Consider the following 26,555-nt stretch of genomic DNA (forward strand, 5'->3'; position numbering starts at 1 on the left):
AATAATGTGTAGATAACCTCAAAAACAAAATCTCACGCTGGTTGCATAACTCGCATAACCTAATCATCAATTAAAATTGAGCAGTCATTGTTAAATGACTGCAAGAACAGTAAGTAAATGAAATATAAATACCTTAATTTTTTACATAAAATTTGCTTGCAAAGATGAACTTTCCACCGCTAAAAAACGACACTCTCTTAAAAGCAATTAAAGGGGAGAAGATTGAAAGGTTACCCGTTTGGATAATGAGGCAAGCAGGTCGTCACATGAAAGGTATATTAACTTAATTGGTTTTGTACTTACTTATTTTATAATTTTTTTTAGAATTTAGAGATTTTAGAAAACAACACAGCTTTTTCGAGATTTGCCAAACACCAAGTTTAGCTTGTGAAGTCACTTTAATGCCTATTAAAAGGTACGATTTGGACGCTGCAATTATATTCAGTGATATTCTTGTTATTCCACAAGCTTTGGGGTTAAATGTTGAAATGAAAGAAGGAGAGGTAATTTTAGTTACATATAATAATTGATAAAACTAAATAAGGTTAATATTTTATAGAATTGTTTCAGTTCCTTGGCTTCCCAGGGCTCCTTTGGTCATCCTCTCCTCATGTGTATCTGTACCTCAAAACTTGTACTTGCCATTTTCCTTTTAGTCTGTCTAGATGTCCTCACCAACTTAGTTGTTTCCTTTAATATTCAAAAATATCCATCCAAACATCACATCTACACAATTAAGATAAAACAATTTTGTCAATTCATCTTATTCCATCTGTCATCCCATTGCTTATTACATTTTGTAATTAAGTTAATTAAGTAATAAATTTTATAATTAATTAGGGACCAGTAATTTCAAATCCAGTAACAATCGAAAATATGGATTTATTAAACGTACCAGGAGCTGTTGATAGATTAAAATATGTAGGGGATGCTATAACGTTAACAAGACACAAATTAGAGGGAAAAGTTCCGTTATTTGGCTTTACAGGTGGTCCAGTAAGTCCCAAACATTACTTGCTTCATAACTTATTAATGAAATAATTTTTAGTGGACCCTAATGGGTTATATGATCGAAGGAAAAGGAAGTAAAACCCTCTCGAAAGCTAAAAAATGGTTATACAGCAACAAGGAATGCGCCCACAAATTACTACAACTTCTCACAGATGTTATCATTGATTATTTAGTGATGCAAATCAAATCGGGGGCGCAAATTGTTCAAATTTTCGAGAGTAACGCCGATTATTTGAACGAATATCTTTTCGACGTTTTTTGTAAACCATATTTGAAGAGAATATCAGAAAGCGTTCATTTAAAATTAAAAGAGAATAACATAGAGGAAGTTCCAATGGTAAATTTTCTCTATTATTTTATTTTATTTTTATTAAGCTTGATTTTTAGGTTCTTTTCGCAAAAGGATCTCATTATTCTTTAGAAACACAAAAAGATTTGGGTTATGATATGATTGGGATTGATTGGACGATAAGTCCTAAAATACCGCGAAATATTTTAGGCTCAGCAGTCGCCGTTCAAGGAAATTTAGATCCTTGCGCTCTGTACGCCTCTGAGGATGACATCCGAAATCTTGTTAAAGAAATGATTAAAGGTTTTGGAACGAATAAATACGTTGTTAATTTAGGCCATGGAATTTATCCGGATATGGAAGAATCCGCTGTTGAAGTTTTTATAGATGCTGTTCATAAATATAGGGTTTGATAAAATATGTTGATTTTTTATACAAAAGTTTTTTAAAAGAAATATAAAAGGTTTAGAATTAACAAAATTGGCGTTTAAATTTATTTAGTAACATTGATGTTATAATAACTTTAACGTTATGGTGATCACTGTTATTTTCATCAACTCCCACATTAATCACCGTACAATTTTTGTACAACCATCGAGTTTCATCACCACCAATTGGTAAATTTAACGTAATCACATGACGATTTGTATTTTTTATGATTAACTTTTCGATTAACTCTCGTAAAGCATCGATACCTATTTCTTTAACAGTCGAGATTTTTAAATAATCATCATCAATTTTTTTTGTATCAATGTTATGTTCAATATCACATTTATTTCCAATTGAAATCAATTTATCCAATATGTTTCCGGTTCCCATTTTTCCGCTTAACGCTTTTAATGTTCCCAAAACGTGGTTTCTTTGATGTGTAAAATTAGGGCTTGATAAATCTTCAACGTGTAAAATGAGATCGGCAAGTAATGCATCTTCTAACGTTGCTATAAAACATTCGATTAATCCGGTTGGTATTTGCGATAAAAACCCGACTGTATCAACATATAAAACTTCTAATTTCGACGGTAAAACTCCGTTATGTAGCGTTACATCTAAAGTAGCAAAAAGTTGATTTTTTGGTTGTAATTTTTGATCCCCTGTTAGTGATTTAATCAAAGAAGTTTTTCCTGCGTTTGTGTAACCGACAACAGCAACGACAGGGTAAGATACTTTAATGCGGCGATTTCGTAAAAGTTCTCTTTGAGATCGTAATTTTTTAATAGCCCCTTTAAGTTTTTCCTCGCGATTTTTCAAAATTAATCTTCTGGTGTCGTAATCTGTACCAAGTGAAGATATTTTTTTTAATTTTGATTTAATGTAAGGTAACTCGGCTATTGCAACTTGTAATTTAGCATGTTTACTTATAGCGTGTAACCTTAATATTTGCAAAACAATGTTGTAGCGATCAAAAATTGGGAGGGCAAATATTTTTTCCATTTCCTCCATTTGGGAGGTTTTTAAATGTTCCATGTTAATAAAAATTGATGTTAATGACGAGTTTCTTTTAATTGTGTCTTGTAATTTTTTTATTGTTCCACTTCCAAAAATAGATTTTTTATCTAAACTTTCTAAAGGAACCGAAATTTTATCAACAACTTTCCATGATTGTAAACTATTTACAAGAGCTATTGCCTCATCTAATTGACCGGTTAGTGTAACATCCTTTATTTTTTGTGGGCCCCACTTAACGTAAGGATGTATTATAAAACATCGATGTACGATATTTGAAGGTAAATATTGTTCTATTAACGCTTGATAATCTCTAAAAATGTCTTAATTAACTTAATTTAAACGAATCTGGGTTAATCTTACTTATCAATTATATCATCTTGATCAAATTCTTGAATAGACGTCGAATTAAATCTTGATAATCGAGATAAACGCTTGATGTTAAACCGGGGTAATCTTAATAAATAAAGTAACATTTTTTATCTAATTTAACGCAAGAAATTAAATGTGAGGTTATGTTCTTGAACTCCTTAAATCTTTGATTTGGCGATTACAAAATGAAATCGAAAATATTTTAGGAAGATAACACAAAGAATTAATACAAAATTATTTGGTATTAATGTTTTAATAATCCCTATTCTAATTAATTGATGTGTATAGGCAACTTAGTGTTCATATAATAACTTGATTGCATATGCTATTTTATAAAAACAAAGATTAAGTAAATAAGTCAAAAATCCAGTATTTGGATTTTTTTAGATCAAAGGGTATTACAATGATGTCACTTTGAAATTTGAAATTAATTATTGCGTTAAATTGAAAACATATCCACGATTATTATGAATTAATTACCCTCAAATATAGCGTCTCGGCCGTAAGCGTCCTCGGCTACGAATGCATATTTCAGCTATGAAATTGAGCATGATATACATATAGCAGCCAAATATATGTAATAGTTAATATCTTCAAGAAATATAAAACCTTAAATATACCACCTCGACTACTGTTATATACCGAAATGTTGAACTTTTAACTTTGATGTAGCGCGCTCGTCAAATATAGTCAAAATATAGGGAGCATACCAAGTGAGACGTTGCAATTGAGATCATTGACTATAAAACTAATAAAATAATGGTTTATACGTAAATCTAATTAATATAAAAGCCGGTAAAGTAATTACTTTATAAACTTGGTTTGTTTCTTTAATGATTACAGTTTTCAAATAAAAATTGAGAAATCATCAGTATGAAAATTAAAGAATGAATTAGAACAAAATTCCGGATACATACTATCTACAGCCACCCACGGGTATGGGGGAAGTAACCTTTGGCCGGAAAAAGATAACGAAATGTTTTTAGATAGCTCATTTAGTCGCGCGCCGTTGATAAATTATTCTTGATGGTTACGAATTACGAAAATCTGCCATCCCAAAAAATGAAATTCTAAACGTTTAAAATATAAAATGTTTTTATTTCTAAAAAAAGGTCATCGTTAAGATAACGAGGCTTCGAGTTCGTAAACAGCACTCGAAGTTTTGTGGCACGCCCAATAGCCTCTTTTCTGGTTCTCTTTTCATTTAGAACAAGTGCGGACCACATGTTAACTCCCGAAGGACCCCTCCATTTATGCCCACCAACAAATATCCCTCCTTTGAAAAGACGGGATAGGTCGTAGACGTCGCAAACGGTTTTAACAGCTCTTTACACAGATCTCGATTTATCTTTATCCTAAGAGCAAAAACAATAAGGCGACCAGACTCCGTCCGGCAACGCTCAGTTCGGTTCTGGCAGTGGAAGAAGCCGACTTTAAGGTTCTCTTTCTCATAATACTCTCCCACTCTTTTGCAAAGAGGAAAAGAGGTCCCAGTCTGTTTCACGTGCCATCAAGAGGAGACCCAAAAGACCTCTTCTACATTTCTGCATTTTACGTTACCCCATTGTTATGGTGAAAGAATTAAAAATTATTTAATCATATTGAATTTAGTGAACTAAAAAAAATAATGTTTAAAATGTTAAAAATGTCGAGAGTTGTTACAATGTGCTACAGTGTGGTTCTTCTTTAAGAAGAAAACTTTGGCATCACCGTCTGTGTTTATATATCTGCACAGACGCACACGTGCTTTGTATATTGACAGGTAAATAGCCTTAAATTCCAAAAAAACACACCCACGAACCGCGCCAAAGAAAATCTAAAATGAATCATTTCATTTTAATATATAGTTTTTTAAATTCCGTTTTCATGATAAAATCTTTCATAGTCATGAAATCGAGTCGGCAAAAGAGAAGGAGAGGAAGCTATTTATAAAATTATTTCCTTCCAAGAAACACTTAGGAAGGCGTTTACGGATTTATTCCGGATGACCTGCAATCTGAAAACGCCTCGATTCTTGACGGGAACACTTTTAATGCTACCCTGATAACGCAGAGTTCATTGGTTTGTCGAAAAGTTCAAAGGCCATTTAAAGTGGGTGAAGTTTATATTAAAAAAAATCGTTTTTAAACAACATAATTTTAATAAATTTTTTGAAGTACTCAGCATCAAGAATAATACAAAACATATAACGTTACAATGCTTCTCAATCGAATAATAGTGAATTGTGCATTTTTTTTGTAACGAAAGATGTGTTTCCTTGCTGATAGAGGGGACTCATTACTTTGTATTCTATTTATATACGCGTAGGATGTTCGATACTGATAGTTCATTCAAACTATATTTTTATATTCGTTTAAAATTTATATTAATTTTTTTTAAATTTATTTCAGTGCCTCATTAGGCAAAAAAAAATAGTTTTAACATGTATCAACGTAGAAAATTATGGAGTATAGTCACATCATTTATTTTATTAGTAATATGTAAGTAAATTAAATGAAGAAAATTAATTCATTAAAAATAAAATTTTTTAAATTAGGTAATAAATTCGCTGAGGCTCAATATGCAAGGACCAGAGATAAACCAAAAGGAATATCAAAAGGTAAATTAAAAATTAATTAAAATACATTCAATTTTTGGAAAAAAAGATAGTCTTTAGATTTCTTTTTGATATTATATCGACGTTTTAGTTTTTAAAAGCAGTAATGTTGTAATTTAGCACCGTTTGTGTTGAGGGGTGATCAAACGCCACCCCCTGACACAGAAAGTGACCCAGAAGAAGTTCATCCCTTCACGGATTTGTCCACGTGGTATTATAAGCCTAGAGGTTAGATGTAAGACTCAATGCCAATTCATGGGGTTGTAGTGGTGTTTTTTTTTGTGGAGGGAATATTTTCTGTACCCCAATTAACTAATTTTTTCAGTATTATTTGGATGGTGTTGGTTTTCTTAACATTAATTTATTAATTAAATAAAGTGCTGGATCAGTTTTGAATGTATTATTAGTTTAATATTGAAAGTTAGTCTTATTTAGATCGAAACGTTCAAAACTTATTTAAAACTTATCCTGTCGATGATTAACGCTTTAAAATTAATTAGAGAATCAATCAACTATTATTAGCCTTCACCCAATTGAAGCTGCATCCTTGCGAACAAGGATCATGTTACCCAGCAACCGGAAATCTTCTAATTGGCAGAGAAGATCAACTTTACGCCTCCTCAACGTGCGGTCTTTACGAACAAAAACGTTACTGCATCGTTTCGCATTTGGAGGAGAAGAAAAAATGCTTTTGGTGCGATTCAAGACCTGGGTCGAATCAAGCGATTAAAAATCATAATATTAGCAATATTGTTTCAAAAACTTATCCGGGGTACACAATCTTTTTATTTATTAATAATCTTATTAACTAAATTCTTTTAGTACTCAAGAAACAACATGGTGGCAATCAGAAAACGGTAAAGAGAACGTTTATGTTCAGCTTAATTTAGAAGCAGAATTTCATTTTACCCATTTAATAATGAAATTTCGAACGTTCCGTCCTGCTGCGATGTTAATAGAAAGATCTTACGATAACAACAAAACGTGGCAAGTTTATAGATATTTTGCTGATAACTGCGACGACAGCTTTCCAGGAATAAAAAAAGGGACGCCCGAAAATTTAACAGATGTAGTCTGCGAATCCCGTTATTCAGGAGTGTCTCCGTCGAGTAACGGTGAAGTTATCTACAGGGTGTTGATGCAAAATGTTAAAATTGATAACCCATACTCACAACAAGTTCAAAATTTACTTAAAATCACCAATTTAAGAATTAATTTCACCAAATTGCACACCTTAGGAGACGATTTACTCGACAAGCGTGAGGAGATACAAGAAAAATATTACTACGCCATTAATTACATGGTCGTTAGAGGCTCATGTTCTTGTTATGGACACGCTAATCGATGTTTACCTTTAGCTGGAATTAACCCAAAACCAGATATGGTTCACGGAAGATGCGAATGCACTCACAACACAAAAGGAAGAAATTGCGAGAAATGCGAAGACTTTTTCAACGATCTCCCTTGGCGACCTGCTGTAGGAAAACAATCTAATGCGTGCAAAAGATGTAATTGTAACAATCATGCTTGGAGTTGTCATTTTGATTCAGCTGTTTACGAAGCTTCTGGAAGAGTCAGTGGTGGCGTTTGTGATGGTTGCCAACATGATACGATGGGTATTCATTGCGAACAATGCAAACCGTTTTATTATAGAGATCCAACTAGGGATATTCAAGATCCAGATGTTTGTAGAGGTAAGATCTGCCATATTGTAAAAACACAGTTGAGCATCAAATGATCTTAAATAATTTGTTGATAAATTAATTTTATTTTTTTTAGAATGTGATTGTGATCCACAAGGTTCTTTGGACTTAGGAATATGCGACTCGATTACAGATACAGTAAATAACCTTGTCGCTGGTAGTTGTCACTGTAAAACGAATGTTGAAGGGAGAAGATGCGATCAATGTAAGAACGGTTTTTGGAATTTCACATCAGAAAATCCAGATGGATGCCAACCTTGTACTTGCAGTACTTTGGGAACAGTTGGTATGGACTTAAATAAATTAATAATAATTTATTATTTAAATAATTGTTGTTTTTAGATAATCAAGGTTGCGATGTAGATACGGGTGAATGTACTTGTAAACGATATGTAACTGGTAGAGATTGTAGACAATGTCTACCGGAATTCTGGGGGTTGTCTGAAAAGCAAGATGGTTGCGAACCTTGTGATTGCGATCCTGGAGGTTCGTTGGATAATAATTGCGATTTATTTACCGGACAATGTAAATGTAGAGGAGATATGTCAGGAAGAACTTGTAATATCCCAAAACAACTCCATTTCACAGCCAGTTTAGACTTTTTATTATACGAAGCCGAATTAGCTAAAGGATCTAGTGATTGTCAAGTTGTTATAAGAGAACCATATCGAGATGGACAACCAAATACATGGACTGGATCTGGTTTTATGAGAGCTTACGAAGGTTCGTTTATCGAATTTCCGATTAATAACATTAGAACAACATCTTTATACGACGCGGTTCTTCGATATGAGCCCACATCCAATCAACCTTGGTACGATGTCGAAATGAGTTTAATACGTCCAGATCCTGTCGACGTTGATAGTCTTTGTAACGAAGCTTCTCTTGATGATGAACCGAAACATATTAGCTTACCATCGCATAGTAGAAGTGTTGTGGCTCCAGAACCGCTTTGTTTGGAAGCTGGAAAATCTTATAAGCTCGTTTTGGAATTTAAACGATCACAATACGAACACGAAAGTCCAAACACAGCGTCAATTTTGATTGATTCGATAGTATTAACACCTCGAATTGAAAGTATACCGTGGTTTAAAGGTTCCGCACCCGCCGAACAAAGGCGACGAGAATTTGAAAGATTTAGTTGTAATGACATACTTAAAAATCCACCCGTTGATACCAAACACATCCCGGAAGTTTGTAAGAATGATTTTAATAGTATCGGGGCGTTTATTATTAACGGAGCTCTTGCTTGTCAATGTGATCCAACGGGCGCAGTAAGTAAACTTTGCGATGAACACGGAGGTCGTTGCACTTGCAAACCAAACGTAGTGGGAAGACGTTGCGATAGATGCGCTCCAGGAACTTACGGTTTTGGCCCAGAAGGTTGCAAAGCATGTGATTGTAATAGTATAGGAGCGTTAGATAATTTCTGTAACGTAACCACCGGTTTATGTAAGTGTCGTGCAAACACTTACGGAAGAGAATGCGATCAATGCAGAATTGGTTTTTGGAATTTCCCAAATTGTCAAAGATGTGATTGTAACGGACATGCCGAGACTTGCCACGCTCGCACAGGAGCTTGTAGTAACTGTAGAGATGCTACAGAAGGCCACACTTGCGATCATTGTGTTGATGGGTATTACGGCGATCCAAGATTAAACGTGGATATTCCGTGTAGACAATGTCCATGTCCTGGAACTTTGGGATCGAATCATTCATTCGCAGATACTTGCCAATTAAATCCATTAACGCAAGATGTTATTTGCGCCTGCAAAGAAGGTTTTACAGGCGCCAGATGCGATGTTTGCGCGGATAATTATTTCGGAAATCCGGAAGTTCCAGGAGGAAACTGCCAACTTTGCGATTGTAACGATAACATCGATATTATGCGACCTGGCAATTGCGACCCACACACCGGACAATGCAAACAATGTTTATATGAAACTACCGGTGATCACTGCGAAATGTGTCGATCTGGTTTTTATAGAACTTCGCCTGAGGAGATGTGTCGAGGTACATTTTAATCTAATAAAAATTCTAAATTCATAATGATTTATTTTAGAATGTGTCTGCCATATCTTGGGTTGGAATAAAACTGCCGGGGATTGCGATAGATATACGGGAAAATGTCCCTGTTATCCGAATGTAATCGGCGATGATTGCGAGAAATGTAAGGAAAATCATTGGAAAATTGCTAGTGGGAAAGGTTGCGAACCGTGTGATTGTGACCCGGTTGGTTCTAAACATCTCCAATGTAACGTGGTTTGTATCAATTTATTAATTAAATTAAATAAATTGAAATAAATTTATTCACAATTCCAATTTTTAGTATTTAGGAGAATGTGATTGTCGGGAAAATTTCGGTGGAAGACAATGTAATGAATGCAAAGCGAATTATTGGGGTGATCCTAAAGCTGATAAATGTATCAGTAAGTATACATCATTGTCATTAAATAATTAATTAATTTTGTTTAATATTTCTTTTTAGAATGCGAATGTAATCTCGAAGGTTCCGAAACTGAACAATGCGATCAAAAAACTGGAAATTGTAAATGTCGCCCTGGAATTGGCGGAGATCGTTGCGATCAATGCGCGAGAGGTTACGTCGGAGTTGCTCCTCATTGCAGACCTTGCGGGGAATGTTTCGACAATTGGGACAAAACTCTAACCAAATTTGAAAATGAAACCCAATTAGAAATAGCTAGAGCGAAAGACATTAAAAATGTTGGGGCTGGAGGTGCTTACACGACCGAGTTTAATTACATTCAAAATAAATTAAACGACATCGAAGATTTATTGAACCAAACGGCAACGATTGATTTGGATTCAGTTGAAGGAAAACTTGACCACTTAAGAGATTTAATCAACAAAACGGAACATGGAGAATTAAAGAATTTAAACGAAATCTTAGCAAACGCCGATAGTGGTAATCAAGTAGCAAAAGTGACCTTGCAAAACTTCAAAAATAAAATGGACTTGTTAAGAAACAAAACGGATGAGTTGAGAGTGAATGGAACGAAGTTGCAAGAACGCAATGTACAAGGTGCTCTAGATATAATCAAAAATGCCAAAACCAAAGCGGATGATGCCACTAAAAACGCAACAAACACTCAGGACATCATTAAAAACGTTGAACGTCGCTGCAAAAGCACCGAAAATAAATTAAAATCAATGAAATCTATGTATTCGGATAAACACGAGGAAGATATGGCTTCCTTAAAGAATTTAACTGACTTAATTAAAAACTTAAATGATTCATTACCTAAATTAAACAAATTAATTTGTGACGGGTCTGAATACCCATGCGATAACATTTGCGGGGGAGCTCTATGTGGACATTGCGGCGCAATAACCTGCAACGGTGCTAAAAACCAAGCGGAAGACGCAAACAGCTTAGCCATGAAAACTGAAGCTTTATACAACGACAAAGAAAAATTAGTTAACGAATACATAAGAAACATAACAACCGTTAACGGCACCTTAGTTAAAAATCAAGCCATATCCGCTTTCAATAAATCTTTAGAAGCCAAAATCAACGCTTCCAACATGACAGAAAAAGTCAACGACAAATTAGCTAAAATCGACGAGTTTATGCAGCAAAACAATTCAATCACTAAAGAATTGCAAAATAAAATCAACAATATTTTAACCAAAGACATTAAATGGCAACCGGAGGAAATTAAAGAATTTGCCACAAACATTAAAGTAACCGCCGATTCGTTAACAAACATCGAACCGATTCTTGCAGAAACCGAAGGAAATTTAAGCGTTGCCAAAAAATTAAAAGAAGATGCCGAAAATGCGAAGTAAGTCAAAAAATAATTTATTAATACAACAAAATAAATAAAATTAATTTTTTAGAAAACAAGTCGATGATATTAAAAACACCGTAAACAGCGTTGAAGAATTCTTAAAGAAAACCGAAAACGTCCAAAAAGAAACTGAAATAAAAATTGGAAACATCTCCCAATCATTTAAAGACATAAAAAGAGATTTAGACAATGTAAGCATTAAAAAAATCTTATTAAAACAAAATTATTTAAATTTTTTTAATTTTTAGATTGATAAAATGACAAACGGGACATATCAACAAATCGAAAATACTTCCGGAAACTTAGGAACCCTCGATAAAGAATTAGAAGATCTTAAAAAACTTTTACGCGGAAATCAATTTACGGCTCAAACTTTAAAGAATGAATCAACCAACATTAAGACAAAAACGGAAGAGACGATGGATAAATTAAAAGTGTTATTAAACGATTACGATCAAGCGAAAGAGAAATTGAATGCGAGCATCACGAAGGCGGATAATTCAAAAACGCGCGCGGAAAATTTGGTAAATAGAACCGTTAATTTGTCGTCGAAAGTTAAAACAACGCAGGAGAGCATTTCGAAATTAAAAAGCCCGTCCAGTAATAATTTGGGCGAGTTGGAAGAACAATTGAAACAGTTAATTTCGGATATGGATAAATATACCGAAGATATTGAAAAGAAAGCGGAATATTTTAAACATTGCAATTCTATCTAAAACAAAGTTGCAAACGATGTTTTTAGATTTTTTGTTTTGCTTGTAAATATTTTCAAAGGGATGTTTATTTTAGGGTAAACGTTTTTTGATATAAATTGCTTTTTTTTATAAGTAATTTGTAGATTTGTATCGTACAAAAAAAAAATGATTATCAATCCTATTAACTTTTAGTGTATTATAAAATGTTTTATATATAATTTTAAATATATCCTTAAAAATTATTTTTAAGTCGTAATTTCTTTTTTCGCCTTATAATCGTTAATAAAGAAATAGAACGAATGAAATGTTGCTACAAGTAACATCTCTTTTTCATCAAATGGTATTACTGGATTTGGGAAAAATGTTTTAGACACCAAGAATATAGCATTGCTAACTTTGCAGTTGTAATCTACATGAAATGTTTTATATGTCAAGGTAAATTTTAATCTAAGAGTTAGATATTTATGTGTTTGATAAGATAACAAATAAGGAAAAAAAAATTTAAAAGATGAATCTAAAATTTACGTTGGTTACATTAATTTTTTTAGAACGCGTCTGTTATATTTTGGGTTGTTATCCAAATGTAGTCGGCGCTGACTGCGATAAATGTGAAGAAAACTATTGGAACATTCGCAGTGGAAAAGGTTGTGAACCTTGCGATTGTGACCGAGTTGGTTCTAAACATCCCCAATGCAACGAGGTTTGTTCCAATTTATTATTTAAATTTTTATTCACTCCCAATTTGTAGGATTCAGGAGATTGCGATTGCAATGAAAATTTCGGAGGTAGACGATGTAATGAATGCAAAGCGAATTATTGGGGTGATCCTAAAGCCGATACATGTATTAGTAAGTTTACATCATCATCATTAATTAATTAATTAATTTTTTTAATCATTCTTTTAGAATGCCAATGTAATCTCGAAACTGAACAATGCGATCGAAACACTGGAATTTGTAAATGCGGGGAATGTTTCAATAAATGGAACAAAACTTTAATTGATTTTGAACATGAAATAAATAAATTAAAAGATCGTAATAACGTTACAGCTGAAGCTGCATACACAAAGGAATTTAATTTAATCGAAAATACATTAAACGACATCGAAGATTTATTAAATCAACCACCAAAGAATGATTTAAATTTAGTTGAGGGAGAGCTCGATAGTTTAAGAGAATTAATCAACAAAACGGAACGCGGAGAATTAAAGCATTTAAATGAAATCTTAGCTAACGCAACTAGCGAAGTAGCAAATATGACTTTGCAAAACTTCAAAAATAAAATAGATTTGTTAAGGAATAAAGCAGATGAGTTGATGGCGAATGGGACGAAATTGCAAGAACGCAATGTAGAAGATGCTCTAGATATAATCAAAAACGTTAAAACTAAAGCAGATGATGCTGCTAAAAGCGCAACAAACACTCAGGATATTATAAAAAACATTGAAAGTCGTTGTAAAAGTACCGAAAGTAAATCAAATTCAACCAAACACGAAGAAGATGTGGCTTCCTTAAAGAACTTAACTGAACTAATTAAAAATTTAAATGATTCTTTACCTAAATTAAACAAATTAATTTGTGATGGGTCTGAATATCCATGCGATAATACTTGCGGTGGAACAACTTGCAATGGTACTAAAAACCAAGCGAAAAACGCAAACAGCTTATCCATAAACACTGAAGCTTTATACAACGACAAAAAGAAATTACTTAACGAGTACATAACAAATTTAAGAAGCATTAACGGCACCTTACTTAAAAATCAAACAATATTTGCGTTTAATAAATCTTTAGAGGCCAAAAACGAGGCTTCCGATATGACAGATAAAGTCAACGATAAATTAGCTAAAATCGACGAGTTTATGAAACAAAGCAATCCGATTCCTAAAGAAATTCAAGATAAAATCGATAATAAAACCAAGAATTTTAAATGGGAACCAGAAGATATTGAAGAATTTGCATTAAATATTAAAGAGACCGCGGATTCTTTAACAAACGTCGAACCGATTCGCGCAGAAACTGAAAAAAATTTAAGCGTTGCAAAAAAATTAAAAGAAGACGCCGATGATGCTAAGTAAGTCAAAAAATAATTTATTAATATAATAAAATAAATAAAATTAATTTTTTTAGAAAACAAGTTGATGATATCAAAAACATCGTAAATAACATTGAAAATTTCTTAAAAAATACAGAAATCATTCAAACAGAAACCGAAACGAAAATTGGGAACATCTCGCAATCATTTGACAATATAACAATACATTTAGACAACGTAATTATTAAAAAAATATTAATCCAAAAAAACCTTATTTTTTTAATTTCCAGATTGATAAACTAACAAATGAGACACAACAACAATTCGAAACCACTTCCAAAAACATAGAAACCCTCAATAAAGAATTAGCTGGTCTTAAAAAACTTTTAGGTAGTAATTTATTTGCAGCTCAATCTTTGAAGAACGAATCAATTAACATTAAGACGAAAACTGAGCAAACGATGCATAAATTAAACGGTTTATTAAATAATTATGATGAAGCGAAAACGAAATTGAACGCAAGTATAGAAAGGGTAAATAAATCAAAAGCGAGGGCGAAAAATTTAGTAAATAGGACTCTTAATTTATCGTTAAATGTTGAAGCAAAACAGGAAAGTATTTCGAAATTAATAACCCCGCCCAATAATAAGTTAAATTCGATCGAAGAACAATTAAACCAACTAATTTCGGATATGGATAAGCATACCGAAGATATCGAAACGATTGCGGACCATTTTAAATTTTGTAACACAAAGAACATAACAACTCAAAGTGAATAATTTTATTGCCTAAACGCTATACAGTGTTTGATTTTAGCTGTCACAGCAGACATCTTAATTATATATATTTCTCGATATTTATGTTAAATTAAAAGTTTTTTTGTAGTATGCTCCGAATCCGGAGTGTTTTAGATAGTATAAAATTAAGTGTGGAGCAATACTTTATCATATCTCCAACAATAGTCGAGATATCTGGTGTGACAACTAAAATCAAACACACTATATATTGTATATAAGGAGTTGGGTTAAATAAAAAATAATTTAATAATCATCGCAACATTTTTATTGTTGATTTCACTTATGGAGCTACTTTATTACAAGCACAATTTTTATTTTAACCTTAAAATAAAAAAATGCCACACTCCTTCGGTTTTTATTTAATTCATTAAAAGTTGTATTGTAACATAAAGAAAATGTTCTAGCAACAAATTCAAAATCCCATCCCATATGGCGGTATTAAATCATATATTAAACCATATTTCAAATCAAATTGTACATCAAACGCAGGCGCGTTAAAAAAATATCAATAAAAGTATCGACTGCGCATGCGTTTAAATAACAACTGATAAAGAAGTCCAATAAAAAATATTTCAATGCAGTAAAAATGGTTTTTGAATCAAAATAAATTTAGTTTAACGAGAAAATTAAACGCATGTGCATTTGAAAAATTTCAATTAAAAATATTGCGCACGCGTTTATTAAATGAGACTTCTTGTTTCGATGTCAATAATGCTCATTTTACGTTAAAGTTTGATGAAAATTGAAAATTTTACTCTTAAACATTATATCACAGATAAATGTTTAGACATATCACATAACTTAAAAATAAAGTGAAATAATGTAAAAAGAAAATTCAAAAATTATATATTAGGTACGTACAACTAAAAATTAATAATAACTTTTTCTTAAAAAAAGAGGAAAAAGTAATTTTTATAATTAATAACTTTCTCATAAATTCAATTAACTTAAATTATTAAAAACTAAATTCAATTTGAGGTGTAATTAATAAACAAAAAAAAATACTTACATACGATTAAACGCATACGGTGTATGGTGTTCATTTATCACATATCCCGTATTCGCTAGTTGATACGAAAATGTATTCGAAGTGGCATGGTTATTGGTCTGTGTAGCGGTAACAATATTCCCGTTAGGTAACAATTGTTGGACGGGCGTAACCAAAAATGTCGCTTGCTGATGATGTTGACCACCTCCAGCATCACCATGCGGAGGAGCCACAACTAATGGAATAACTTGTTGTACATCCTGATTAATAATACATTTCGGAAGTTGTTGTTCACGCGGTCTTTCAACATTCGTTTGTAATTGTTGTTTAGGTATTTGCTGTATTTGTATTGTAGTGGTTTGATTAGAGTCCGTTTGAGGAGTTTGTTGCAACGTTTGTTGTTGTTGGTGTTGTTGACCGGCAGCATTTTTAAGTTCAACTTTAGAAAATTTCACATGAGGAAATTGTTCTTTCATAAAATGTCGAAATGTTGAATAACCCATTAATTTAATTCCAGGATCAGTTACTTCTCCGTACTCTTTGTATGCATCATGTACATTTTTACGCGTTATATCCCATGGTAATTGAATGATTTGTTTCGAATTACTAACGTTTGCTTCGTTTGTGTGTTGTTCGAGGTATTGTTTTAAAAATTCTGTAGCATGTCTATAAATATCTAAAGAAAAGGTGTTGTGGGGTTTTTTACCATGATTACCGTGTACTCGAGGTGCTACACCATGCGTCATTACGTGTTTTCGAATTCGTTTCAACTGATAATGAGTACAATTTTCTAAGTATAAAAACGCATCGAGGCAAACCCGTCTACCTTGATAAACGTATTGCGATCGAAGACGTCGTCGTTCTTTATGCCGGACCGTTGTATCGGGATTCGCCAAACACGCCATTGTAACACCCATTAAATACATGTCATGTTCGCCTTTTGTCAATTCGGCTATGTTTAATCGGTGTTTATAAACGCTGTCCGGATTTAAACCACGAAAACAACTTTCGTCCTGACACTCACAACCACGTCTAAAACGTTCTTTTACCTGCGTAGCGCTCTCTTCTAATTTAGTCGGCTCCATCGATCCTTCTAACGGCAGAAATTTCTTTTTCTTTTTAATCACTTTCAATTTTTTTACCAACAATTTCGAGGCCGGCTTTAATTTTTTCTTTACCGGTTCCGATTCTTGAAGTTGATCATCATCAGCACTCGTAGTTTGCATCGTCGTTGCGTATATTGAATTTATATGGTGTTCGGTTTCCATTGTATGTTCCTCCCAAATTACCTAAATCAAAAATTAATCAATTAAAGAATATTAATGTTGAACATTACCTGTTGATTATCAATCGTTTGTGAAAACTGAGTTGCCCCATCGATCGAAGAAAAAATGTTGTGCCCAGCAATTGAAACTGGGGTATGCCATTGAATTTGTGTTTCTGCTTCTGCAGTCTCTCCGTTTGTTCCATTTGTTTGAAAAGTTTCCGTGTGTTCTTGTTTTTCAATACGTTCCACTGATAATAAAGAATGAAGAACCTCACTCGCTTCTTTTTCTGCAGCTCTTGACATCTATTCAAATAAGATTTTTTATAGGAAAAACTTATATGAAATGTGACGATATTCTAGAATGGACTTGACATTACGTGAATAATGCGATCTTTACAATTACGATGTTGTGTTTATTGCCGATACAATATTGAGAACTTATTTAAATTTGATTTTATCATATTTTGAGCAAGTGATCCGAACTGACGTAGTAATTCTGGAGTAAATATTGTACGAAAATCTAACCATTCGAATACGAGTATTAATATAAAAGAATTTGTAAATAAAATATTAAAACTGTTCATTTCCACTTTATCAATAACACGAAAAATAATTTAATTGAATTCACCGCGTTCATTTGGGACACTTTCACACGTGAAACACTTTATTCCCGCACTTTAATCTGCTTTACACTATTCACTAAATCATATAATGTTGAGATTTTCGAAGACGTCGGCCGCCCCAAATATCATGAACAATATAGGTATTATTTTTACCAACAATTTATGCTTTGCCGAGCACGTGAAAACCATAACTTCCGCAGCACTTCGACTCTTAGGATTTATTATAAGAAATGCTTATAGTTTTTCAAATGTGGAGACGTTAAAATTATTATTCAATTCATTGGTGCGATCTAAATTAGAATACGCGGTAATTGTATGGCATCCTGGATCAGACCTTTATTCAAACTTAATCGAAATTATTCAAAATAAGTTTATTCGGTATACTTATTACAAACAATTTAATGCCTTTATCGGGTTCAGATCGTACGAATTTGCGCGTACATTATTTGATATAACTAAATTATCTATTAGAAGGAAAATCATATCGCTTTGTTTTCTATGTAAAATATTAAACAATAAAATAGATGCACCTTTAATCTTGGAAAAGATTGGTTCTTACGTGCCGGCATATTGTGGACGATCGAAAAATCTATTTTACATTCCCCGCTTTACCACTGAACTCAGAAGAAATTCTCCTTTTATTAGAATTCTCTTGTTATATAACAAACTATCTATGGCTTCCTTCATCCCACTATTTGGCGTCGATGTAAAAACAGTAAAAAAGAATTTGATGTCTGTGATGAACGTTGCAACCGCCCAGTGCAGTGGCTGATCTTATAGAATCTTATTATAGTTCATAATTCTTCGCGCATTCTGTTCCATTATTTTATTTTGTATCATTTTGTTTCTTTTTACTTATTTGCTTTTTTATTGTTTGCTTACAAATCGAGTACGGCTTAGTTTAATATTTAATTTAGTTTAATATTTAGTTCAATTTTGTTTAATTATTATGTAGTAATTCCGAAATCTGTAATTAGGGGAAACCCTGTTTATTTTGGAAATAAATAAATAAATACTTAGGGCGGCCGACATCTTCGAAGTCGACCGAGATATTTCTTCCACAAACATCACGCAGGGTAGACTTAGTTTCCCGCTTCGAATCCCGCCATTAACAACTTGTAGAACTACGAATTTATCTAATTTTGATATTTTCGTTGTTTTCTCGATATTTACGCATCTAAGCGCAAAAGTGCATAAATATCGAGAGGTTATATAAATATAAAAATTAGATGAATGCGTAGTTTTCCATGTTGTTAATAATACCGCTCGGAATTCTGAACATATTACAAAAAACTTTTAGATTGAAAATTGTAGCAAATTTTATTCTTAACAACATTGCTCTCATCCGCTTTTGTTCCCAGTTGCGTAAATATCGAGAAAAATGCGTAAATTAGATGAATAGTACGCTTGGAATTCTGAGCATATTACAAAAAACTATATATTAATCGTATATCTTTATTTAAAGTGCAAGGTAATATGAAACAGGATCGATATGTGTGCAGGTTAAGCGCCACTTCCGGTCGACGGATTTAGTCCAAACGTTCCAAACTTTATTGTAATAAGAATATACCAAATTTCGTTAGTGTAGTTATTTGGATTTCTGAGTTATGATGTTCAAATATAGTCAAAATCCGCGTTTTATATCTTGCCGCCTAGATAAGTATTGGTGGATTAGTCAGGCGATATTTGATGTGTAATCTTCAAACTTGTTAAGAAGTAATTCCAAGTTTTTCGTCTTCAATGCGGGGGAAGTAACGCTATTTTCTCCTCCACAGTTCTTTAATTGCATATGTTGTTATATAGACTTGCATCTTGAAGAAGTTTATCATTTGGAGCTACTGTGAGCAAAATACAATAATTTAACATCTTAGACTTAACTTCCTAACAATTTTGTTAGCGGTACAGGTTAAGCGCCACTTCCGGTCGACGGATTTAGTCCAAACGTTCCAAACTTTATTGTAATAAGAATATACCAAATTTCGTTAGTGTAGTTACTTGGATTTCTGAGTTATGATGTTCAAATATAGTCAAAATCCGCGTTTTATATCTTGCCGCCTAGATAAGTATTGGTGGATTAGTCAGGCGATATTTGATGTTTAATCTTCAAACTTGATAAGAAGTGATTCCAAGTTTTCTGGAATTTTCTCCTCCACAGTTCTTTAATTGCATATGTTGTTATATAGAGTTGCATCTTGAAGAAGTGTATCATTTGGAGCTACTGTGAGCAAAATACAATAATTTAACATCTTAGACTTAACTTCCTAACAATTTTGTACTCTCTAGTCTATAAGATGTTGATTTTTTGTTATATATAAGTAGCAACAATTAATAAAGTTACTCAAAATATATTAAATAGGATAACTCCAAAATTACTCGATCAGATCAGTTCCTTGGAAGGTGGCAATTATTTCTATCTTCAATAAATTAAGATTCTTTATTCTTCATTAGTTTCATTGCCTTCTTAATTCATTTCAATTTCAAGCTGGATTTCATCAAAATGTTTTCTTTGATTACCAAATAAAAGCTGCTATAAGCCTAATATAAGCCCCATTGGGCTTCTTAATATATATTCTCGATTCCTATATAAGCAAAAATATGTTATAATAATGCATTAAAACTGGTGTTAGTAAATTATTGTTACACATGTAATTCTTAATACTATTAGAAAATATATTAATAACAACACAAATACTGATTAACTACACATATTCCGACATTTTAATTTATTATGAGTGTGATTAAAAAAATGTCGGAAATATGATGATATTGGTTGTTGAGATTCAAACTTATAAATTGATGTTTGGTGGGAACAACGTGGTTTAGATATTTTAAACGAAAACCGTCTCTACTGCATGCCTTAAAAGATCATTTTCGCATGGCTATGCGAATGTCAAACAAATATAGACCATATTGGTGTCAAGCCGAACTGAATAATATTTACCTTTACTCACGATTCCGTCGAAATAATCGGTCGGATGTCCATAGATTACGATAGTAGCGATCAATAGGAAATTAATGTATTTGTAAATACCACGATTCGAGTGGAACTGAAATAGATATTTTGTACTAAAGTTGAATACTTGTGTGGTTAATTGTGCGCCATATTCTGGCGTCAGAAAATAACGCGCATCCGGTGAAAACGTTGATATTGCGCATGCTTGTAGCGAAATTAATAGAGTTTTTTTATTCAATCATGCATTATAAATCATTAACACATAACGAAAGTTTCATTCAAAAATTAGTTAAACGCGCCGAAACCCAAAAAAAAAAAAATTTTCATTCAAATTTATTTTTACGTTTAAAACTTTACATTTCAGCCATTCTACCGAATGCGTGTCTACGAAATAACTAAAAGAATTGATTTCAGCCTTAACTCATAGGATCAATTTTTATTTTTACCCCGATAAAAACATATTTTAATTTAAATACAAAGAAATTATTTAAAAAATAATTAAAAAATTAAAAGAAAAAACGAAATAAATATCTTTTAATAATAATAATACACCAAATAAATATTTTGTACAGCAAAAATGTGCTCGTATCAACTCGGCCTGACGAGTTTTTGTTTATATTAATTTCATATATTCAAGTAAGATCGTAAAAATGCTAAAGATATCATGAATTTAACAACGTTTGTCAGGTTGTTGACATTGAATCATCTGCCAAGAAGTCTGAAAATAATGTAGCGAATATAAACGTTGAAAATCCAAATCGCAAAAAAAGGCCAATACGACAATGGCACAGTGGAGAAGTATTTTGTTGGGTTTTTTGTGCACTATTTGTGCGTTTGTTGAGCCCCAATACGCAGATATAAGTGATCCAAAGAACAATGGTGACTTACAAATGTGGATAGATGAAAGACAAGTAAAATTGGTTAGCGGTAAGAACATAGTATATTTAAATTATTGTGTAAGTACAATGCACAAAGAGAATATTTATAGGTATTCCAATGAAAATATATGCCATTATAAATGGCGATGTTTCTCCGTATATTTTAGACCCTAATTTTGAGAAACACTTGCCTGTTATACCAACAGAAATGGGTTATGTTAATTTTACGTGGAAAGCAGGCCCCAAAAAATATTACTACGATTTTGATCGGCTTGAATCGTACAATGAAAACATCTTAAAACCTCCCGTTATTTCGATCAAAACTAAGGGTCGGGTACCGAGAAGGGCTAAAGAATTTAGTATATTTTTACCATGTTCAGGAAACAATTCTGGGATTGCTACTTTTGGAATTGGACTTCTTATCGAGAAGGGGCGTAAGGGCCGGCCGCTAAATGGCACTCCCTTAAGATTAAAATTAAGAAAGGAATGTTCGCAAAAAAGTCCCGATCCGGAATGCGACAAAAAATGTGCTAACAACGGACGTTGCAATCACGAAAAAATTTGCCAATGTCCAGAGGGATACATGGGTCCTTATTGTAGCACCGCCCTTTGTTATCCGCAATGTTTTAATGGTGGAAATTGTACATCTCCTGGAGTGTGCAGTTGTCCACCAGGTTTTCAAGGGTTACATTGTGAAGGAGGTATTTGCGGGGAAAAATGTTTAAATGGAGGGAAATGTGTTCAAAAAGATACTTGCGAATGTTCTCGAGGATTTTTTGGGCCACATTGCGAATATTGTGAGTCAATTTTCTTCCTATATTGCGATAATTAAACGTAAATCATTTATATTTTAGCAAAATGTATGATACCATGCTTAAACGGTGGAAGATGTCGAGGAGTGAACATCTGCAGATGTCCACATGGTTTTCGCGGCAACCATTGCGAAGTCGCTATCGCAAAGGCGCACAGAAGCACATGTAATTTACCTTGCAAACGCGGAACCTGCGTAGATAACCAATGCATTTGCGACCAAGGCTGGCATGGACGTCTTTGCCATCATAAGAAATCTAGGGAGATCTAAAAAATCATAAAGAAATCTTTATGGAAACGATGGTGATATTGACAATAACAATGCTATATTATATTATTTCGGAATTTTTTATAGTATATTATTATTTCTGTGCCAACTCAATTTTAAATTTTATTATATATATAAAGATATAAGAAATTTATATATATCTATATATGTATGTTGTGAATGTAAATTAATAATTACACTTGTGAATGTTTTCTTTGTTTTTATACGATAATAACAAAATAAAATGTCTATTAAAAGTCATATTCTTATTTTGTTAATATTACCTAGAATAGCTTGGTTTAAGACTTGGCCTGGTTAATTACAATTATTTATTTTGTATTTCTATTACTGTCTCTATGATCACATCTCTATGTTCGCGACACTTTAGGACGAAAGTGTTTTTTTCATCATGGTGATAAAATTCGGACCAGTTTCAGGTTGATATAATCGTAATCACTTATTCGCGGTTTTTGGAATATAAAATACTTGTGCAACCATGTGATTTACTAAATTATTACACATATTATAAATTCCTGCATTCTGGAAAGTGTATTTCCTGATTGCTGGAAGGAAGCATTAATTAAGCCTATACTTAAATGTAGTGACCTAAAAGCTTTGAAGGACCTGAGACCCATTAGTATTCTGCCAATGTTATCAAAGGTTCTTGAAAGAGTACTTATTACGGATACTGACTCTCTATCATCTACTCAGTCTGGGTTTCGTTGAGGGTATGATTGTTGCTCTGCGATGCTGAAGGTGACAGATGATATTATCTCTGCGACTGATAAGGGTGAAGTTACCGTTCTTACCTTGTTAGACTATAGTAAAGCGTTTGATAATCATGCGGTCCTTTTTAGGATTCTTCACTCTGTTGGGCTTGATCCTTCGGCGGTTGCTCTGCTTGGACGGAGATCACAGTATGTTCGGATTGAGGGCATAACATCTTCTTCTCGACCAATTGATTTTGGGGTTCCTCAGGGCTCAATTCTTGATCCCACGTTGTTTTCGATATATACTTTAATAATGTGAAACACAATCAAGTTCACAGTTATGCCGATGATACCCAGCTTTATGTTTCTTTTGGTCCATCCCAATGGCGCAATGCTATTAATAATTTAAATTCTGACTTGGAATATATAACGAATGTTTCCAATTTGCATTGTCTGAAAATTAATCCTAATAAATCTGCCGTTTTGCTCTTTGGTAACAAAAGCGTTTGCGACCAGTTAAAGGGTTTGGTTAAAGTTTACATTCAGGGATCAGAAGTGCCGATTGTGAGTGAGGCAAGGAGTCTTGGTTTGATTGTAGATAACAGTTTTAGATACCATAGTCAAGTTAATAACTACATCAAGAAAGCGTATCACTCGTTAAGGCTACTATATCCCCATAGAAGCTATTTGCCTATCATGTTGAAAAAAACTTTTGGTTCTTTCTCAGTTTAACTATATGATTCCCTTATATCATCCGGCTGTGTGCTCATATGACTCGGGGAGGATTCAGAGAGTTCAGAATAGCTGTCTTCGTTTTATTTATGGAATCCGGAAGTTCGATCACATTTCCCACTGACTTATTGAATCAGGCTGGTTGTCGATGCGCTCATAAATTGATTACTACTAAAACCCCTATATATTTGTACAATAAGATTTTTTTCAGGTGCGATATTCACAATCGTGAAACTAGATTTAGGTGCTGCATAGACCCGCCTCGACACAGAACGTCACTTTTCCAAAGATCTTTTTCTTTTCATATATATAAGTCATACGGGAGCATTGGTGACGAGTTGAGGAATCTCGGTGTTAATTGTTTTAAAAAACATTTGAGGGCACGGTTACTTGGAGAGCAGGTGACTACTATTTCTGGCAGAGACCGGTGAGTCACAGTTTTGCTGCGAATATTTCTTTACATTATTTAAGATATTGTTTTCTTTCTTTTTTTTTATTTTTTGTAGAGTTAAGGATTATGATGTATTTCATATCTCTCTAATAATTGTCAAGGCTTGGATTAAATACAACTGAATTTTTGCCTCGTGATTGCACTATTTCTTTTTCTCTTGTTATTGTTCTTTCTTTTTTATTATTATTTTATTTTATTTTTATTTGGTGTAATACTTTACTGTAGTACATTATTTTATTAATTATCTCATTATCTTTTTATTACAATTTGTTTTTACTTTTATTTTTGTAATCAATTATTTATAATTATTTTTCATTTTTCCTGATGATTGTGCAATAAAGGCTATTATTATTATTATTATTATTAAACCTATACACCATCGTATAGAGCGCAAAATTTCCTATAGGTTCTATATAATTTTAGACTTTTTTCCGTATCATATAAGAAAGTTATTAACCCAAAAAAATTGTGATATTTTTCAAAATTAAAAATGTTAAAAAATATATATTATTTACATAGAGAATGAGAAATTTTCCAATAAATCACCTTGTTTCAACATATGCTAATATCCCCAGAGAAAATTTCCAATCAGTTCAAAACATTCACACGTTACTAAAGATATAAAAGGAAATCAACTTGTTAAAGCTTCGTTAATTAAAAAAAAAACATTTCAATATGGTTGTTATAAAAAAGCGTGATTACACAGATTTTAAAAAAGCCGTAAAATCGCTTGATTACTACGAAGAAGCTTTATTTTATTTAGATTTCTTGTGGGGTTTACACCCTCATTTTCCAGGTTACTTTTCTATAATAAAATTTTGTTTTTTCCTCGCTGTATCTACGACCTACGTGTTTCTGGCTTTTTATATGATTGTCGATGAATACACTGGTATAGAAACTTTGAAAAAATCCGATATTTTAAGTCCAAGTATTCAAGTTGTTATTGTACTTTTATCTTATAAAATAAATAAATCGGTTTTACAAGATTTGATTGAAAAAGCAGGACGATTTTGGGAGGTGAAACCGGAAATGGAAGAAATTCAAAATCAGTTTCGTTTAGTCAGATATTTTATGGTTTTTTATAAATCTGCAATACTTGGAACGACAATTTATTATGAAATCGCTGCACTAACAAGCACGGAAAGAGTTTTGCCAACCGAGTGTTATAGGTTTTGCGATATTGAAAAAGACTCTTGTTACTGGTTTTTAGTTCTCTTTGTCAATATAGCCGCTTTTGTGCTGGTTTGGGGAATTTATACGTTCGATGGCTTTTTCGCGGGATCCGTCATCCAACTTATTGGGCAATTAAAATTAATTAAACATAAATTAGAAAATTTAAAATTTGAAAATGATGAAGAAAACCTTATCGAAATTATCGATCACCACAACTTTATCTTGGATTTTATTAACGATATCAACACTTTATATTCAAACATTTTATTCACGCAATTCTCTTCGTTAATATTCAGCATGTGCATTGGGTCATTTTTACTCACGCTACATGGAACTCCCACTGTTAATACACTAACACAATACGTTGTTTATTTAACTTGTATGTTTACACAGGTTTTTGTGTTTTCTTATGGTGGACAAGTTATACTAGACGAGGTAATTATAATGTAACAATTTTTTTATAGTTCTAAGAATTAAAAACATTATTATTTTTAGACTGCAAGCGTTGCTGACGTCGCATATCAAACAAATTGGTTTCACGCATCAGTTTCTATGCAAAAATCTATTTCTACAATTATTCTACGATCGCAACAGGAAACTAAAATTAGTGTCGGCGGATTTTCAAATTTAGATTTACGGATGTATTTATATGTATGTTTTATTTTTCATGCAAGTTGTTGTATTAAAAAAATTTTTTGTAGGCTGCTAAAACGGCATTTTCTTTCTACACAATGATGAATCAGATGTATCAAAATGACTTGAATTAAATCGTTGCGTTCTTTTGTGATGTGGAAGGGTCTTATCTACATTTATACGTTTATTGTGTACTGTGGAGTGACGTAGGGACTTCCCCCAAATACTTTATGCAGTTCTCCGCACTTATACATCACGTTAATCACGTTAGTTTTGCGTTTCACACGCAAAGAATCAGTACTCAATATTAGTATCGT

The 26,555-nt window shown here is 32.7% G+C and overlaps 7 protein-coding genes across 11 annotated transcripts; 5 read left to right on the top strand and 2 right to left on the bottom strand.

Moving 5' to 3' along the window:
- The first annotated feature begins 12 nt into the window (after window positions 1-12).
- LOC111414169 (uroporphyrinogen decarboxylase) lies at window positions 13-1,780 on the top strand. The gene is made up of 6 exons (XM_023045393.2): window positions 13-109; window positions 165-273; window positions 325-503; window positions 841-996; window positions 1,049-1,348; window positions 1,399-1,780. The coding sequence occupies exons 1-6, from the start codon at window positions 95-97 to the stop codon at window positions 1,711-1,713; spliced, it is 1,074 nt and encodes a 357-aa protein (XP_022901161.1). The 5' UTR covers window positions 13-94; the 3' UTR covers window positions 1,714-1,780.
- Window positions 1,765-3,318, bottom strand: LOC111414168 (putative GTP-binding protein 6). The gene is made up of 2 exons (XM_023045392.2): window positions 3,107-3,318; window positions 1,765-3,056 (listed from the first exon to the last, which is right to left on the bottom strand). Exons 1-2 carry the CDS (start codon window positions 3,217-3,219, stop codon window positions 1,772-1,774), a joined length of 1,398 nt encoding a protein of 465 aa, XP_022901160.1. The 5' UTR covers window positions 3,220-3,318; the 3' UTR covers window positions 1,765-1,771.
- Window positions 2,934-12,163, top strand: LOC111414166 (laminin subunit beta-1). Of its 5 annotated transcripts, none has more exons than XM_023045386.2 (13): window positions 2,934-3,024; window positions 5,506-5,595; window positions 5,652-5,714; window positions 5,832-5,939; window positions 6,234-6,483; window positions 6,534-7,405; window positions 7,491-7,700; window positions 7,757-9,427; window positions 9,477-9,676; window positions 9,744-9,843; window positions 9,903-11,220; window positions 11,276-11,417; window positions 11,475-12,163. In XM_023045386.2, exons 2-13 carry the CDS (start codon window positions 5,538-5,540, stop codon window positions 11,940-11,942), a joined length of 5,460 nt encoding a protein of 1,819 aa, XP_022901154.2. In that variant the 5' UTR covers window positions 2,934-3,024; window positions 5,506-5,537; the 3' UTR covers window positions 11,943-12,163. The 5 variants fall into 5 exon arrangements, with proteins under 5 accessions (XP_022901154.2, XP_022901156.2, XP_022901153.2 ...); XM_023045385.2 differs by lacking the exon at window positions 2,934-3,024 and adding an exon at window positions 4,455-4,877; XM_071199098.1 differs by lacking the exon at window positions 2,934-3,024 and adding an exon at window positions 5,049-5,206.
- A 237-nt stretch (window positions 12,164-12,400) lies between these two features.
- Window positions 12,401-15,005, top strand: LOC111414276 (laminin subunit beta-1-like). Its single transcript, XM_023045579.2, has 5 exons — window positions 12,401-12,621; window positions 12,670-12,769; window positions 12,827-13,994; window positions 14,051-14,192; window positions 14,246-15,005. The coding sequence occupies exons 1-5, from the start codon at window positions 12,430-12,432 to the stop codon at window positions 14,732-14,734; spliced, it is 2,091 nt and encodes a 696-aa protein (XP_022901347.2). The 5' UTR covers window positions 12,401-12,429; the 3' UTR covers window positions 14,735-15,005.
- On the bottom strand, window positions 14,995-20,760 carry LOC111414232 (uncharacterized). Its single transcript, XM_023045513.2, has 3 exons — window positions 20,572-20,760; window positions 17,077-17,310; window positions 14,995-17,029 (listed from the first exon to the last, which is right to left on the bottom strand). Exons 2-3 carry the CDS (start codon window positions 17,308-17,310, stop codon window positions 15,758-15,760), a joined length of 1,506 nt encoding a protein of 501 aa, XP_022901281.1. The 5' UTR covers window positions 20,572-20,760; the 3' UTR covers window positions 14,995-15,757.
- Window positions 20,761-21,196: 436 nt separating this feature from the next.
- On the top strand, window positions 21,197-22,800 carry LOC111414233 (WNT inhibitory factor 1). Its single transcript, XM_023045514.2, has 3 exons — window positions 21,197-21,510; window positions 21,572-22,258; window positions 22,316-22,800. The coding sequence occupies exons 1-3, from the start codon at window positions 21,366-21,368 to the stop codon at window positions 22,540-22,542; spliced, it is 1,059 nt and encodes a 352-aa protein (XP_022901282.1). The 5' UTR covers window positions 21,197-21,365; the 3' UTR covers window positions 22,543-22,800.
- Window positions 22,801-25,299: 2,499 nt separating this feature from the next.
- LOC111414258 (odorant receptor 22c-like) lies at window positions 25,300-26,314 on the top strand. The gene is made up of 3 exons (XM_071198562.1): window positions 25,300-26,040; window positions 26,101-26,260; window positions 26,307-26,314. The coding sequence occupies exons 1-3, from the start codon at window positions 25,300-25,302 to the stop codon at window positions 26,312-26,314; spliced, it is 909 nt and encodes a 302-aa protein (XP_071054663.1).
- The last annotated feature ends 241 nt before the right edge of the window (window positions 26,315-26,555 follow it).

This window comes from Onthophagus taurus, chromosome 8 (genome assembly GCF_036711975.1).
Source record: "Onthophagus taurus isolate NC chromosome 8, IU_Otau_3.0, whole genome shotgun sequence".
Lineage (NCBI taxonomy): Eukaryota > Metazoa > Arthropoda > Insecta > Coleoptera > Scarabaeidae > Onthophagus > Onthophagus taurus.

Coding starts and splice junctions, on each gene's coding strand:
- LOC111414169 (XM_023045393.2), top strand. Junction 274..324: donor AGCAGGTCGTCACATGAAAG/GTATATTAACTT, acceptor AATTTTTTTTAG/AATTTAGAGATTTTAGAAAA. Junction 1,349..1,398: donor ACATAGAGGAAGTTCCAATG/GTAAATTTTCTC, acceptor CTTGATTTTTAG/GTTCTTTTCGCAAAAGGATC.
- LOC111414168 (XM_023045392.2), bottom strand. CDS start 3,219: ATGTTACTTTATTTATTAAGATTACCCCGGTTTAACATCAAGCGTTTA. Junction 3,057..3,106: donor CAAGATGATATAATTGATAA/GTAAGATTAACC, acceptor AGACATTTTTAG/AGATTATCAAGCGTTAATAG.
- LOC111414166 (XM_023045386.2), top strand. CDS start 5,538: ATGTATCAACGTAGAAAATTATGGAGTATAGTCACATCATTTATTTTA. Junction 6,484..6,533: donor GTTTCAAAAACTTATCCGGG/GTACACAATCTT, acceptor AAATTCTTTTAG/TACTCAAGAAACAACATGGT. Junction 7,701..7,756: donor CAGTACTTTGGGAACAGTTG/GTATGGACTTAA, acceptor TGTTGTTTTTAG/ATAATCAAGGTTGCGATGTA.
- LOC111414276 (XM_023045579.2), top strand. CDS start 12,430: ATGAATCTAAAATTTACGTTGGTTACATTAATTTTTTTAGAACGCGTC. Junction 12,770..12,826: donor TAAAGCCGATACATGTATTA/GTAAGTTTACAT, acceptor TCATTCTTTTAG/AATGCCAATGTAATCTCGAA. Junction 14,193..14,245: donor TAACAATACATTTAGACAAC/GTAATTATTAAA, acceptor TTTAATTTCCAG/ATTGATAAACTAACAAATGA.
- LOC111414232 (XM_023045513.2), bottom strand. CDS start 17,310: ATGTCAAGAGCTGCAGAAAAAGAAGCGAGTGAGGTTCTTCATTCTTTA. Junction 17,030..17,076: donor AAACGATTGATAATCAACAG/GTAATGTTCAAC, acceptor TTTTTGATTTAG/GTAATTTGGGAGGAACATAC.
- LOC111414233 (XM_023045514.2), top strand. CDS start 21,366: ATGGCACAGTGGAGAAGTATTTTGTTGGGTTTTTTGTGCACTATTTGT. Junction 21,511..21,571: donor ACAAGTAAAATTGGTTAGCG/GTAAGAACATAG, acceptor GAATATTTATAG/GTATTCCAATGAAAATATAT. Junction 22,259..22,315: donor TGGGCCACATTGCGAATATT/GTGAGTCAATTT, acceptor TTTATATTTTAG/CAAAATGTATGATACCATGC.
- LOC111414258 (XM_071198562.1), top strand. CDS start 25,300: ATGATTGTCGATGAATACACTGGTATAGAAACTTTGAAAAAATCCGAT. Junction 26,041..26,100: donor GACAAGTTATACTAGACGAG/GTAATTATAATG, acceptor TATTATTTTTAG/ACTGCAAGCGTTGCTGACGT.